This window comes from Melanotaenia boesemani, chromosome 8 (assembly GCF_017639745.1).
Source record: "Melanotaenia boesemani isolate fMelBoe1 chromosome 8, fMelBoe1.pri, whole genome shotgun sequence".
Lineage (NCBI taxonomy): Eukaryota > Metazoa > Chordata > Actinopteri > Atheriniformes > Melanotaeniidae > Melanotaenia > Melanotaenia boesemani.
The window spans coordinates 2069838-2085632 of record NC_055689.1 but is presented as its reverse complement, the minus strand read 5'-3'; the positions used below and the strand labels follow the sequence as shown (position 1 = coordinate 2085632).

The window sequence follows — 15795 nt, the reverse complement described above, 5'->3', positions numbered from 1 at the left end:
TCGGGGGCATTATGGGCCATTTTTTACCCATAAAATTATTTTTTCTTTAAACGAAATTTTTTAAAAAAAACTGTGAAACTGTGTTATTTACAGCTCAAAAACACATTTTAGGGTGCACTACCCCTTTAATTCAGAAAGCACAGATTTATATTTCATGTATTTTATTTTGTTGGAGACAAATACAGGTGAAGATGATGTGCATGGTGCACGTTTTTCCATTCATCCATCCTTGCTGTCCTGTAATATCACTGTGCTTTTTGTAAACATAGCACCAAAATGCATCTTTGGATCTCAGCATATCTGTTTCTTTAGCCTCCTGGTGCATCACAAAGCTGCAAACCCAAGGACCCGACCTCCTACTCTCAGCGACTAAAAGGTTTTTTCTTAGAAGCCGCAATACATTTATGTAGCATTTTGTGAAATACATAAAGCAAACCAAACTGCTTTACAGATAATAATAATAATAATTATTATAATTATAATTATAATAAATTAATAACACTATAATTAAAACAATTAAAAAACTATTTTAAAATAAAGAAAAAATTATAATTATAAATATAATTTTACAAATAATAATAAATAACGATATAGCTAATGATAAAGGCAAGAAAGCAGGCGTTTACCTTTTTTTCCTGTGTTAATAAACTCGACCAATTAGAGTTGGCCCTGGCCCCAGGCCCCCAGTCTCCCCCCCTAAAATCACCATTGTATGCACTCATCTTCTGATGCTACTTCCAGCAGGATAATGCACCATGTCACAAAGCTCAGATCATCTCCACCTGCTTTCTAGAACATGACGATGAGTTCACTGGACTCCAACGGCCTCCACAGCCACCAGATCTCAGTCCAGTAGAGCAGCTTTGGGATGTGGTGGAACGGGAGATTCTCATCATGGATGCAGCCGACAAACCTGCAGCAACTGTGTGATGCTGTCATGTTAATATGGAGAAAACCTCTGAGGTTTCATCTATCACACCAAAAGGGGTCTGACCCGGTACTATTGGCCAATGTGTGATGTTCTGAAATGATAAAAACTATATATATATATGTGTGTGTGTGTGTGTGTGTGTGTGTGTGTGTGTGTGTGTGTGTGTGTGTGTGTGTGTGTGTGAACATTTCTAAACGGAAATCTTGTTTTAACGTAACTCGGTCACCTGCTGCAGCAGAGAGGAGCTGAAGAGAGAGACTGAAGGGTTGCGAAGGTACCCGGGGGGGAGTATTACTGGAGGACTCCTCCCCTCTGATCACCGCATACGGTTTCACACCAGGAGATTTCAGCCTCGGTTTAGTATCAGCGCAGAAGATTTGGAGGAGTCGATACCGCTTACTGAAAACCAGAAATCCCGTTTTCCTGTGAGGGAGCAGACACGTCTAATTAGGAGGCGCGGTGCGTTCAGGTTCACCTCGGTAGGCGATGGAGGCTCTCTTTTAGGAGCTCGCAGGAGGAGGAGGAGGTGCGGAGGAAAACGGGGACGCGGTGGAAATTTTGCCAAAATTACGACGGGAATCAAGTACAGTTCCCTTTCTCCCGGCAACGGGGGAGACCACCGGCCGCTCGTGATGTCTCGCGCAAAGGAGCGCCTGAAAAGCGCCAAGGAGACGAAGGACAGCGTCACTCTGCTGCCCTGTTTTTATTTTGTGGAGGTGAATCTATCTATCTATCTATCTATCTATCTATCTATCTATCTATCTATCTATCTATCTATCTATCTATCTATCTATCTATCTATCTATCTTTCTGATTGATTGACAGGTGTCATGGTGTTGCTGAATGAGTGTTTATGGAGCATCTTGTTTCAGGCCTCTGTGTCCAGCGGTGTGACAGATGCCAGACATGTTTGCTTGTAAACTCCTTGTGGCCTGGTTGGATAGAAAACAGTCAGTGAAGCAGTCAGAGAGGTAATCTTGACAATCAGTCCGAGATCATCTTTCACGATGCTGGAGATGCATGTTTGCTGCAGACAGGCTGTTAATGCTAATGGCATGAAATCAGTGCAGTTGGAGAGCAGTGATGCTGATATATTTTTATTTACTAGCCGGTCTCTCCCTGCAGTCTCCACAGTAAACAGATGTTATTATTCTTCCTGCATACACAAGTTTTCTGATGCAGAAACTGAAAGAATGTGCATTAATATCATCTGTGTGGCATTCATCCATGAAAAGAGTTCAAATTCCATGCAGTGATAATGCACTGTGACCTCACATCCATTTAATCATCATTATAGCACATTAATGGCCGCAGGTTGTAGTTTATCCTGTCTCTGTGTTACAGTCACTCTCTCACTGTAATTGTTTTTCTTTCTTGGACTAAAGCCTACAGTCATGCTGCATTTGGCTCATACGCCTCCAGACTGCTGAACGGCCCACCCCGAGGTGGAATAATTGCTTCTTCTTTCAGTATTTAGCACTATTATCTATATTATCAGTAGGACAGCTGCAGGATATCTGGTTTCGGTTGCACTGTTTGTGGTCACAATTGATATTCAGTCAAGAAAGACTAACCAACTCAGGTGCATCAGCTTTTTGCTTTGCCATGCAACCATTCAGTCACCTTCAGTGTGCTGCGTCTTTTAGGAAATGATCCAAACTGTTTGCTGTTGGTGAAGAATGTGCAGACTTTGGGGTTCAGCGAAGTAAAATGGCCAGAACACAAACAGAAAACTCCCAGTGCTGCATGGAAATATATGGAAACTATTGGAAAGCTTGTAATGGTGTAGGATGGAGGGGGTTGCCATGGTGATTCAACCAGTATTAAACTGTTTGTGTGCTTGGTGTGTTGCTATATGTCTCTGTAGTTAAGATGAGTTCAGGTGACCCTGAACCACTTATGTTACACTGCTGTGTGCCTACATAACTGGAGACCTCCCATAATGCACCTGTCTTCACCCTCCTCGTTACTGTGACTGTGGGTGTACAGGTATTCGCCAGCTGTATCAGTGATTCAGTGTTTCCCTCATGTCTCTGTGTCATGTGTTGGTGTCTGACCTCAGTCTCCTTCATAGTTTGTGGTTCTGCTGGACATTTCTTCCAGTTAAAACCATATTTTTTTAATTGCACCATCATCCTCTGTCCAAAGTAGACTTAGGATTTCATACAACCACAATTCAATTCAGCTTTATTTATCCAGCACCAGGTCACAACAAAGTCATCTCTAGACACTTTTACAGACACAGACCAGTTAAATCCAGTTCAAATAAATCCATCCACATTAGTCCAGTTTATAATAACTGTGTTCATATTAACCAGCTCATAATAGTAATGACCTAGCTAAGAAAACCTCCATCAGAACCAGAACCAGGAAGGAAAACCTCCATCAGAACCAGGACCAAGAAGAAAAACTTCTTTCAGAACCAGGACCAGAAAGGTCGGCCATCTTCCTGGACTGGTTGGGGGGGGGAGGACAGGAAAGAGGGTCAACCAGCAGCAGAACTCTGATCCAGGGATTCCTGCTGAGCAAGAAGAAGAGAAACACAAATGAATGACAACAACAACGTATTTCTACATGGACAGTAAAGAGACTAAAGTCATTTTCAATGATCAACCTAATTAGATGAAGACTGGACTGGATTTTCTTGCCGTCTTGTTTAACAGCCTGTTGGTTTGTGTAACAACTGGGATCAATGAATTATTTAACACAAAAAAACTGAAATGTGCTGACTGACTCCATGAATGTACAGAAACAGAGAGGACACACACCTGTTCACACACCTGTTGTTATTTGACCTCCATGATATTCGGTTTTTCTGCCTGACTTCACATGTCCAGCCCAGTTAGTCCAGTTCCAGGACCACCACCAGTCCATTCAGGCTGTGGAATGTACAGATGCTGGATGACAGACGGATGACTGAAGCCTTTTTTAACATTTTTACTGAATCTTTTAAAGCACTGTTTTCTGTAAGAAGAGATCATCACACCAGTTTGGCCCGGGATGAAACCGAACTGGAAACCAGTCTCTGTTACTGTGGACGTGTTACTGATCCAGAGTTTAGGATGGTAACAGAACCCGTTATAATTTCTGCTCTTTCCCCTTTCATCCCCACCGTAGCTGCTCTTACATGTTGGTGTATCTCACACACTGCCACACCATCCTACCCACTAACTGGCTGCTAGGCAACATGGCCTCTGAATGGGGTGTATTTTTATATCTGTGTGTTTAGGGCTTCAGACGTTCTGAGGAGGAGAGCATTCTGCCTGCTTTCCTCTGAGCACGGCGGCCATAACAGCTTTGGTTTATATGTCTGTGAAATGATCAGAATGAATTCAGATCATCAGTTATGCAAAGACAGATCAAAGACAGCATCATTTTATTCATGTGGACTCGTGTCATTGTTGCTGACAGTATATGATGGATGAATGTTGGTGTGTATGCATGCAGCCTCAGCAGATCGGGCTTGATTCAGGGCAGTAAATTAGGCCAATGGGCTTATAGCCATGCAGCGCAGGGTTTTCACAGCTAACAATGTACAGCCGAGAGCATCCGGAAAGTATTCACAGCTTCACTATTTTTTACATTTTCTTACGTTACAGCCTTATTCCACCATGGAATAAATTCACTTTATTCCCCCAAATTCTACACAATACCCCATAATAACAATGTGAAACTTTTTTTTTTGTTTTGTTTGCTAATTTATTAAAAACTAGAAGCACTCGAGAGTGCAGACCTCCGCCAAGTCTTTGTCATTTTTATTTTTTCCAGTTGGCCATTATTTTTGAGTTAGAAGAACTAATGGTAAAATGATCACTATCTCCCCATAGTAAAGAATTCTTTAAAAAATTCCTGGATCCAGGTGGTGATCCGGATCACTCACTAATCACTTGTTCCTTTATTCCATTTCTGAGATTTCCTGAAAATTTAATCAAAATCCATCCATAACCTTTTGTGTAGTGTTGCTAACAGACAGGCAGACAAAACAACGGTACATACCTGTCTGTAAGGCCCAGCAGTGTACAGTGAATGCCAGAGGATAAAGAAAGCTTCTCGGAGACAGGATTGTCTCAAGGCACAAATCTGAGGAAGACTACAGAGAAATTTCTGCTTCTTTGAAGGTACTGATGAGCACAGTGGGCTCCATCATCTGTAAATGGAAGAGAAGGGCCTTACTCTGGGAGGTGAACAAGGACCCAACGGCCAGTCTGTCACAGCTCCATTGTTCCTCTGTAGAAAGAGGAGAACCTCCCAGAAGGACAACCATCTCTGCAATAATTCCCCAATCAGGCCCTTAATGTTAGAGTGACCAGATGAATCCCCTCCTTAGTAAAAAGGCACATGGTCGCCCACCTGAAGTTTACTAAAAGGCACCTGAGGGACTTTCAGACCATAAGAAAATGAATACTCTGGTCTGATGAGACAAAGATTGAACTCTACCATGAATGCCAACCTGGAGTCTAATTAATACGACCAGATTATAGGCGTTGGTTAACCCTTAAAACTTCAAACTATTGTTGTATATTTCTAGTGCACCTATTTTTTTTTTTTATTTTTTTTTTTTTATTACTTTGTAGAAATAACACACAGATCAACAGTGACCAAGCCTTTTCTCATCTCATCGTTCTCTCAAGTCTTGGCTTTCAGGAGAAAAAATATTGTTATTGAAACAAACACACAACAGAAACTATTTCCATGTTTCCACTTTTTCCTCATTTCCAGTTATTCCTGCTACTATTTACCTGCTATCCTCACTAAACCAACTCCAGCTCAGCTGCTTTGTGGCGCCACCGTGCATCAGAAACGTCTTCTTGGCTTTATTCCAGCCATAGAGGAGCATTATTTTTCTTCTTTTCACACACACATAGAACTTTCTGCTCACTGGTTGATCTTTGGCTGCTCCTGATTGGACGTTACCGTCAATCTAAGCTCTCTGATTGGTGGAAAGTCTGACAGGAAGTGGCTTCATCATCATGTCCAGGTCTAAATAGAGGTCTCTTAGCAACATAGTAGTGATGGTGATGTTTTTATGATGAAATGTGATAAATAATGCTGTTATCATGGATCATTGTGGATTTACCAGATAGAGTTTCTGAATAAAACTACATTTAGTGGCTGGATTGTAAACCTCCTGGACGGGATAGAAATGCCTGGAAAACATCCTAAAGGGTAGTTATCCATCAAAGTTTACCCCACAGAGCTACACACTGCCGTTCCTTAGACACTGAAGATGACTGAAGAGGTGGACCTCGGGAAGATCTGCTGGAGTTTTAAAGATTAAGGAAAAATATATCATGAATACTTCGATGACATGTAACTTCAGCTTTGTTTAGATCTGAGATATGTATGAAATTTAATAGAGTGACCACATCTTGACATTGGTGCCTTTGTCGACGACAGTCACAGGATGACGTGGCGTACATCTCCAAACTTCTTCTTTCCTCCCAAGAACTAGTTCTGTTGTCAAAAACATTTGTACTAAATGATCTGTGGCTGCTTGTCCATATAGAATAAGACGGTTTTATTCTCAGAGTCACCATGTCAGCCTACCCAGGACAATTCATTGTTTTAAACTACAGCAGCAACGAGAGCAGGTGATTCTATATTATGAGACAGAAAGCGGAAAGATGAGTTTTCTTGTAGAAATGTTTCAGGGACTGTGCAGCAGTTGACTGCTTTACTGCAGGGAAGACAATGGAGGAGGAAGGAAGTTCGGAAACGGAGAGAGATCTGTTTCAGCATGATGAGGGGAAACTAGGCCGTGTAAGGTCATGTGAGTGTTTCTGAGCAAAGTACACATTAAAACATTTAACGGTCTTTATATTGACCTCATATCTGATCACTTTATTGGAAGTGTGACGGCAATATGTCAGACTTGACAATATAGGCTCAACCTGTTTGAAGCGTTCCTCTGTGCTTCAAACCTCGTTCATATGCCAGCTGCAGGACTTGCAAACAAATCTACCAAACTGCTCACAGCTTCTTAAATTTTGCACTCACGCACTAACCTGCATGCTGATACAGTCACAGCTGTACATCTACAGTTATGTTTGTGAAATGTTGTGATTCATGTTTACTTCTTTTTGTCGTCTGATTGCTGCTCCTGATGATTGTCTGCTTTGTTTTTTTACAGAGGATATTTTCTGCTATGTTTCTTTATAGGCGTAGTAGCTGGTTATCTGGTTTTACTATGATAGCTGTGCAGTGGTAGCTGTTGCTTTTGATCTGGTTTATCTGTCTTCTTACCTTCCTTTGTTTCCCTTCATCACATCCAACATTAACATGTAACAAAATATGTTTCCATCATACCCTCTAGGATCTTCCTGGTAAAGCAAATTTGTTGGTTGCAGTGTCAGACCATCATTCTGCTTTAGGACGGATTTAAAAAAGAAAGAAAGAAAAACAAAACAACTTAGACAGCCTTGTTCTTTACTCTAGTTATCTAACCTGATCGTAATAGCAGGTTATAGCAGATGTGTGTGCAGATTAGAGCTGATCGTGTGAGTGTGTTAGAGCTGGTTGTGACGTTCTGCTTTTTATGGACCTGTTCAGTTCTGACTGGAGGAAAGCCAACCACTGGCTCACCTCTTTGATGGCTTGAATTTGAGTCTACAGCATTATCAGACTGGAGAAACGGGAGATTTTCATCATATATTATTTCCTTTCTTTATTTTCTCCATTTTATCCACAGCTTCCCATCCTGGCCTCCTCAGTTGTCAGTCTTTATTTCCTGGAGCTGACGGATATTTTCCAGCCCGTGCATTCTGGGTACAGCTGCAACGACCGCAGTCTGTCGTTGCCCTACATCCTGCCCAGACAGGAAGTCTGTCCACTGCCTCTGCTCTTCAGCTTGGCCTTCGCTGCTCCTGCTGCCATCGTGAGTAAGCCTTCACCTCTCAATCCTCCACACTGCTCATTACAATAGCAACTACATGCTGTTAACACACTTTCAAAGACTGAGAGAAAAGTCTGAAAAGCTGTTTATATAACAGTAATAATGGATTAGATTTCTATAGCGCTTTTCAAGGCACCCAGAGCGCTTTACATTCTATCCATTCTTCATCCACTTCTCATTCATACCTGGTGATGCTAAGCTACATGTAGCCACAGCTGTCATGGGGCAGACTGACGGAAACGTGGCAGCCAATCCACCAACCACCACCGAACATTCATACACCAACAATGCTGACACTGAAGGCAAGGAGGGTGACATGCCTTATCCAATGACCTCCTCTAACTGGAGATTTAAAAGTGTTGCTGCTGTGTTGATGAGATTTATTTCAACTTAACAAATAAGGAGACTTGATTCTGTCAGAAGGACAAACAGATAAACAGAAGGCTAACAGAAGGTTGTTTCTTCTCTTATTGATGTGTTACCTGGCTTTTTTACTTCTTCGTATTTTTATTAATGGTCAGCAGCAGCTCACATTATTAGCATTATGTAACCCTTTTACCACCAGCTCGTTGTAATGATGGAGCATTTACTCAGAACACAACCTCGTCAATACTCAGTCTGGTAAAAGAGACATTCCGATGTATACAACGGGGTCGAGGGTCTAATATGATTCTCACTTCCAAATATGGCAATAAAGAGGTTTCCTAGAATCTGTATCACTGTCCAACATCAAGTAATGCAAAACGTGTTACACATAACCTAACCTGCATATCTATTTGTACAGTGTAAATTATGGAAAAATCCAAATGAAGTGAGGAACACACAATTGCATTTAAAAAAGGTTTTTGTGTATTAAAGAATGATATTTAAACAGTAAGAATACAACAATTTTCCAGCCTGTGTAACCAAAATTCCTTAAGAGTGCACTCAGATTATTTTTTCCCTCTGTGTTTTTTTCTATTGCAAGCTTGCAATTTAAACCGTTGGCGCGCGTTGGAGCTCAGATGAATAAGTTAGTTTGGGTATTGCGATCCTACCAGTCTGCAGTGATTCCTCATCCTCACGGAAACCAAACCCTGTGCAGCAGAATCCTGATCATCTCCAACTCCGATGAGCGTTTATCCTCCACTAGCGACACGTATCCTCTCCTTGCAGGGCCCGCGACACGCCTCGTCTCCATCCAGCCCGTGACACGCCTCCTCTTCGTGCAGCCGGCGACAAAACCAAACAGTCAAACGCACCCACCACAGCTTCCGCGTTAGCTTGGTACAGCGTGCACCGTTAGTCCTTTTTCGCTCCTTCTCTCTACGCGTCTTTCAGCGGTTCAGCGTCCTCTCTGCCGCTCAGTGTTTAGCGTCTCTCCATAACTTCCGCGCACAAAACAATCCCCCACTTTATCTCCTCTTCCGGTGTCCTCTTCTTCTACGCTTCCGGTTCCCCGCAACACGGAGAAAAAAACCCCCCATGAACAATGCATTAACTGAATAAATCAGAGACTTTACTCTTAACCTGGAAACAACACTACAAAAGTGTAACCATCTTTAAACAATTTAACTTTGTGAAAAAGGCATATTTTTAACATGAATAGAGTAATCGTTTTTTATAAACAGTGAAACTTTCCAAACCAATCTGCACTTGTTTTGTACCACAATATTATGTACGCCATTGTAAACAAGATGAAATACACTGATTTAGTCGGTTCACTACACTCTCCCCCCACTAAAATTAAAAGACATGCCCTCATGGCTTGGTGGGTGGCAGAACAAGTTAAACCCAACTAAGTTGTAACAGGAGGACTTATCCACTTGTAGAAACATGAAATAAACTTCACTGGACAAGCACTAGGAGTACCTAGGGCATCATAAGTAAGTCTGGATGGCGCTTTCCTAAGTCTTTGTGATCTCCTGACCTCACAGTCAGTCTCTAAGTCTCCTCGTGATTCTGGTTCTGGATCAGTCGCTAACTCTTCTCGTGAGTTAAGCTCTGGACCGTGAGTTAATGCATCTTCAGTCTCTGACATAGTATGGCGTGGTCCTTGCAAGTCAGATGGTTCAACCAGGTCGGACCCAGTCCTAGTCTCTTTGTCAGCACTTTGTCCTTCTGGGGTAACGTGTAAGTCAAGGTCTAGACTGAAGGGTTCGAGTGCATCATCACCTTGAGCGGTATTCTGCATTACAAACGGTACATAAAACAAATCATCCTCTGAATCTGTACAGTCATCAGTTCCATTTCCCTGTTCTGATATCTCCATATTCTGCACTGAGTCTTCAGCATTGTTTGTGGCTCCAGGTGTTTTCCTCCGCCTCAATCTCCTCCTCGGAACAATATTTGGACATTGCGCTGGTTCCAAACATACTTTCTGTCCCAAGAGCAAGATGTGATTACGGTGAAGGATTTTAACAGGTCCATCATCCTCTTCTGGTTTCAGTCGAAACACAGGTAAGGTTGACATTTGACTCTCAACAATATAAGGCTTTGAACCCCAGCGGTCTGCTAGTTTATGTTTTCCTTGCAGTCCAAGGTTACGAATGAGAACTCGATCTCCAGGTAAAAGTTGTGTGAACTTGACTTTCCGATCATATCTTTGTTTATTCCCTTTGTTTTGTCTGGCAGCAGCAGACTCTGCAAGATCATAGGCAGCTTTTAGCTCTCTCCTCATGTCGGCAACATAATTAAGATACTTTCCTTTGCACATGCGGTCACTGGAGATCCCAAAACATAAATCCACAGGCATCCTAGCTTCACGCCCAAACATAAGGTAATATGGGGAGAACCCTGTGGCTTCATTTTGGGTGCAGTTATAAGCGTGGACTAAATGGGAAATGTGCTTACTCCAATTTCTCTTTTTGTTGGGTGGAAGAGTTCCAAGCATGTCTAACAAAGTTCTATTAAACCGTTCAGGCTGTGGATCCCCCTGAGGATGATATGGAGTAGTTCTTGACTTTTCAACACCAAGTGAATTCAGCAGCTCATGAATGAGACGACTTTCAAAATCCCTGCCCTGGTCAGAGTGCATGCGCCGTGGCAATCCATAATGGACAAAGTATTTTTCAAGCAGAACTTTGGCAACACTTGCGGCTTTCTGATCTCTTGTGGGGAAGGCTTGGGCATATCGCGTATAATGATCGGTAATGACCAAAACGTTCTCTGTACGGCTACTGTCTGGCTCGATGGACAAGAAATCCATGCACACTAAATCCATTGGGCCGTCACTTTGCATGTGGCATAGAGGAGCCCCTCTTTTAGGAAGCGTTTTCCTCTTTATACACCTAGCACAGGTTTTGCAGTGCTCTTCCACATCTGATTTCATCTTTGGCCAATAAAATCTTTCTTGGATGAGGCCATAGGTTTTGTCTATGCCTAAGTGGCCAGAATCATCATGGAGTGATATCATAACCATTTTTCTGAATTTTTCTGGCAAAACCAGTTGTGAACGGCGGTTTCGGCCAGGTGGGACTGTAACTCTATACATGACATCTTGTTGTAGTTTCAGTCTTTCAAACTCTCTTAACAATGATGAACTGGTAGGGTTCCTTGTCTTGACTCGGCTTGTGTCATTCTGCTTTACAGCTTCCCATATTTCATGTAGTGTTGGATCTTTTTGTTGAGCCGTTGCGATCTCAGACGGACTTAGGATCGGCATTCCCTTGAGACTCAGTGTGGACAGATTACAATAAGCTTTAGGCATAGCGTGCACTGACAAGCCCAGGTGATCAATAGTATTCTCCCGACAGGCATCTGGCTTGGTCATTTGACACATGGCTCGTACACCATCCACAGAGATGTCGGTCCATTGCTTTTCTTGACTTTGATCAGGGTGTGGGCGTCTCGAAAGGGCATCTGCGTCAACATTTTGAACTCCCGATCTGTACTTTAAGCTGAAGTCATATGTTGACAGGGCTGCAAGCCAACGATGTCCAGTGGCATCTAACTTAGCTGATGTCAACACATAAGTCAAAGGGTTGTTGTCAGTTCTGACTTCAAACTTTGCTCCATAGAGGTAGTCATGCAGTTTGTCTACTACGGCCCACTTTAAAGCGAGATACTCCAATTTATGAGCAGGATAGTGACATTCAGATGGAGTCAGACTACGACTGATGAAAGCGACTGGTTGTAGGCCGGCCCCTTGCTCTTGATATAATACTCCACCAAGTCCTTCTCGGCTTGCATCAACATGTAGCACATAGGGTAACTGTGGGTCCGCAAAAGCTAGAACTGGAGCGTTAGTGAGTCTCTGCTTCAGCTCCCTGAAAGCTGCCTCGCATTTATCATTCCACCGATGACCAAATGGCTCTGTGGGGTTGAAATAAACCTGGTCTTGTTTTCCTTTGAATCGTTTCCCGTGAGGAGGATAACCAGATAGCAATTGGGTTAAAGGGAATGCTACTTTGGCATAATCTTTGACAAACCGTCGGTAGTACCCACAGAATCCAAGAAAAGACCTCAGGGCAGTTACGGTGGTTGGTCTAGGCCATGTAGTGACTGCTTCAGTTTTCTTTGGATCTGTCGACACTCCTTCTTGTGACACAATGTGACCAACGTACGACACAGATGTTTGGCAAAACTGACATTTGTCTAATGACAGCTTGAGGCCCTCCTCTTGCAGACGCTCGAGCACCTTCAGCAACCGTTGTTCGTGCTCTTCCAGTGTTGCACCAAACACGATGAGATCATCCAGATAAACCAACACTTCCAAAAGGTTCATGTCTCCAACAGTTCTTTCCATAATCCTCTGGAAAGTTGCAGGAGCACCTGACACACCTTGTGGCATCCTGTCGAACTGATAGAACCCAAGAGGACATATGAAAGCTGTTTTCTCTTTGTCAGATTCACCCATGGGCACTTGATAGTATCCACTTCTGAGATCCAGGACACTAAACCACTTGCTTCCACTCAGACAAGCCAAAGCATCCTCAATCTTAGGGACTGTATATTGGTCAGGGACAGTACGCCTATTGAGGGTACGGTAGTCCACACACATCCGAATCTTGCCATTTTTCTTCCGTACGACCACTATGGGGGATGCATACGGACTACGTGACTCAGTGATTATGCCGGCTCTTTTGAGTTCTGACAGATGTTCTCTGAGTGCTTCAAGATCTGCTGGTGGTAAACGACGTGACCTCTCTCGGAATGGCTTATCGTCCGTAGTTTTGATTTCATGCCTCATACTTTTGCTGCAACCCACGTCGAACTCGTGAGTGGAGAAAACGGTACTGCGTTCTAGCATTTTATTCACCAGTCTTTCTTTATATTCCTCGGGAATGGGCGACGTTCCGAAGTTAAAAGATGACGAGGTGAGTTTGGTTGAAGTCTTAAGATCAGTCTCTGTATGCATGGCGGGTGTGGGCAACACATCAACTGGAAAAAGGTGAGCAATTTGCAAGCCTCGGGTCAACATAATATCTTTAAAAGAACTGTTACTGACAAGGACAGTGATTCTTTTTGAGCTCACAACAGTGGCGGACTGCAGTTCAGGTCTCACCTGGAGCTGATCGGGGAATCTTGATTCTTCCACAAAATCATCAGGTAAGTCCACCAAAATGGCTTGTGTGCTTGGCATCCCTTGAAACCTTGGCACGCCTTTGACCCTTGCTACACCACCCGGGCGTATTGTTATTGGCTTCTTTTGAGCAAACCATACGGATCCTATTTGGCTGTCAGTTTCAGGTAAACACTTTGTTTCCTCCAAAGCCTTTTTGAATGCCGGATGAATATGCCTCACGGTTGTGCAGTTCTCTTCCTCTTTATCTTTATCGCTGTAGCTTTTAAGGAGTCGCATCACTGTGGGTGTGTTTGTGCCAACGAGGATAGCAGCATTATCTTTAACAACTGGATCAGGACAGACTAGTACAAGTGCATCAACAGTCTCCGTCACACCAACATCAGCTTCCCTAAATTCCAGTTTTACTGACAGATAGCCATCATACGGGTAATCAGCGGGACTTAGTCCCCATATCTGCAGGGCACTGATTGACATCAATGGCAGGTGTGTCAGGTACCTGTCATAAAAGGATCTGTAGAGTAGGGTGACTTGAGAACCTGTATCGAGTATAGCTTTTGTGTAAATGCCTTCAATCTGGACTGGTACAGCAGAACTAGGGCCAACTAAGCCTTTTGGGATAGAGTCTTCCACCCTTGCCTCGGTTTTGATGCTCTTGGAACGTGTCTTTACTTCTGGGACGCCAGGCCGTTCCCTTACTGGGCCCCGTAATAGTTTCCCGACTTCTTTGTGAGTTTGATAAGCCGCTTATTGACTCTTTGGAGGTTCTCAGGTCCTTCACACTCTCTCATGTAGTGTCCATCCTCTCCACATCTGTAACAAAAGATTCCGGGTGACTCTGCATTCTTTGATCTTTGAGGGGTTGGGTTTCTTGGGTATTTGGGTTTAGTGGCAGTGTCAAATTTGGGGTTGGATTCAGATTGGGCAGCTGCTTTTGAAGCTGTTGCCACTTTAAGATTATTCATCTCAGCTCTGAGTTCCCTGAGCTCTCTCTTGAGTCTTTCAACTTCTGGATCACTCTTACTTTCAGGTGCTGGCTTAGAAATTGAGGTGACTGGTTTGGACATGACCATATTCTTTGCATCAGTTCTACCTTGTAGCATGTCTTCCTCTTCTCTGACTTCCTTTAGAAGATCATTAAAAGAAGGTGGTGGTCTAAGTTTATGGGTCATGCGTATGCGCATTGCAATCATGTCGTATGACAAGGCTCCCCTTATAACTTGTTCGATGCGGAGTCGGTTCATGTCAGCGAGCTGCAACCCCCCTTTCCGGAAGATACAGTGCAGTAGTTTATCAAGTCTTAATAAATATGTGGAGAGTTTTTCACCTTCACTCTGAACCGTATGTCTGAACTTAACAAGGAGATCAGAGGAAGTTTCGGTGGTTCCAAAAGCTGTTTCAAGTGCTTGCATATAATCATTTGCAGTGGCCTGAGGATTTTGTACTCTGAGAAATCTTATTATGTCAGCAGCTGGACCTTTAAGACTTTCTACAACTCTTTGTTTCTTTATATTGTCACTGCATTGCCATTCTTCAAGCATGTGGGTAGTTTGTTCTGCCCAGGCGTCATAATCCTCTTCACCACTAGGGGTTGGTCGCACACCAGAAAACATTCTGAGCTTCCTGTAACTTTGAACATCAACAGGTGTAGCATTACATTTATCGACAAGGGAGCTAATGGCGCTAATGAGAGCAGTATTTACATCCAATGGTGAGGTGTTTAACAGCCCTTTAACATCAGATATGCTCTTGCCCTCATGCTCAAGAAATGTCAGTAGTTTTGCCTGAAAATCCTTCTGGTCATCGATTGTTAATGGGACAGTGTGAACAGGCCAGGGACCAACTTCACCTGGAACACCAACTTGGTCAGGTATTGTCTGCATAGTCACATTAGTTAGGGTCCGAACTAATACAAAATCTGTCTTGGAAGTTGAGTCTGGCCTTTTGTCAACTATTTTAGTCTTCCCAAGTATTTTAACTGAGTTAAGAACTTCCCGTATGACCTCATCTGTGACATCACAAACGCCACTTAATACCACAGCATGAGCAGGATCTAACTGATGTCTCTTACACCAAGCTTTTATTTCTGCTGCTTCCATTTTCTTCACCAAAGCAGGAAAACAATATATATGGCAACCTTGAATATGAAAAAAACTCAATCTGTAGCAGAATCACAGGCAAATCGCAAAATCTGTACATACACAAGAACAACACACAAAAAACACTCCCGGACGAGCCCCCACAAATGTAACCCTTTTACCACCAGCTCGTTGTAATGATGGAGCATTTACTCAGAACACAACCTCGTCAATACTCAGTCTGGTAAAAGAGACATTCCGATGTATACAACGGGGTCGAGGGTCTAATATGATTCTCACTTCCAAATATGGCAATAAAGAGGTTTCCTAGAATCTGTATCACTGTCCAACATCAAGTAATGCAAAACGTGTTACACATAACCTAACCTGC

At 43.0% G+C, this 15795-nt stretch overlaps 1 protein-coding gene across 1 annotated transcript in view; it reads left to right on the top strand.

The window, feature by feature from the left end:
• The first annotated feature begins 1206 nt into the window (after window positions 1-1206).
• Window positions 1207-15795, top strand: part of LOC121644741 (2-lysophosphatidate phosphatase PLPPR4-like) — a 62635-nt gene continuing 48046 nt past the window's right edge. The window contains exons 1-2 of the mRNA XM_041992909.1: window positions 1207-1647; window positions 7620-7805. Of these exons, the coding sequence (XP_041848843.1) occupies window positions 1564-1647; window positions 7620-7805 (270 nt within the window). The 5' untranslated portion in view covers window positions 1207-1563. The remainder of the gene's footprint in view (window positions 1648-7619; window positions 7806-15795) is intronic.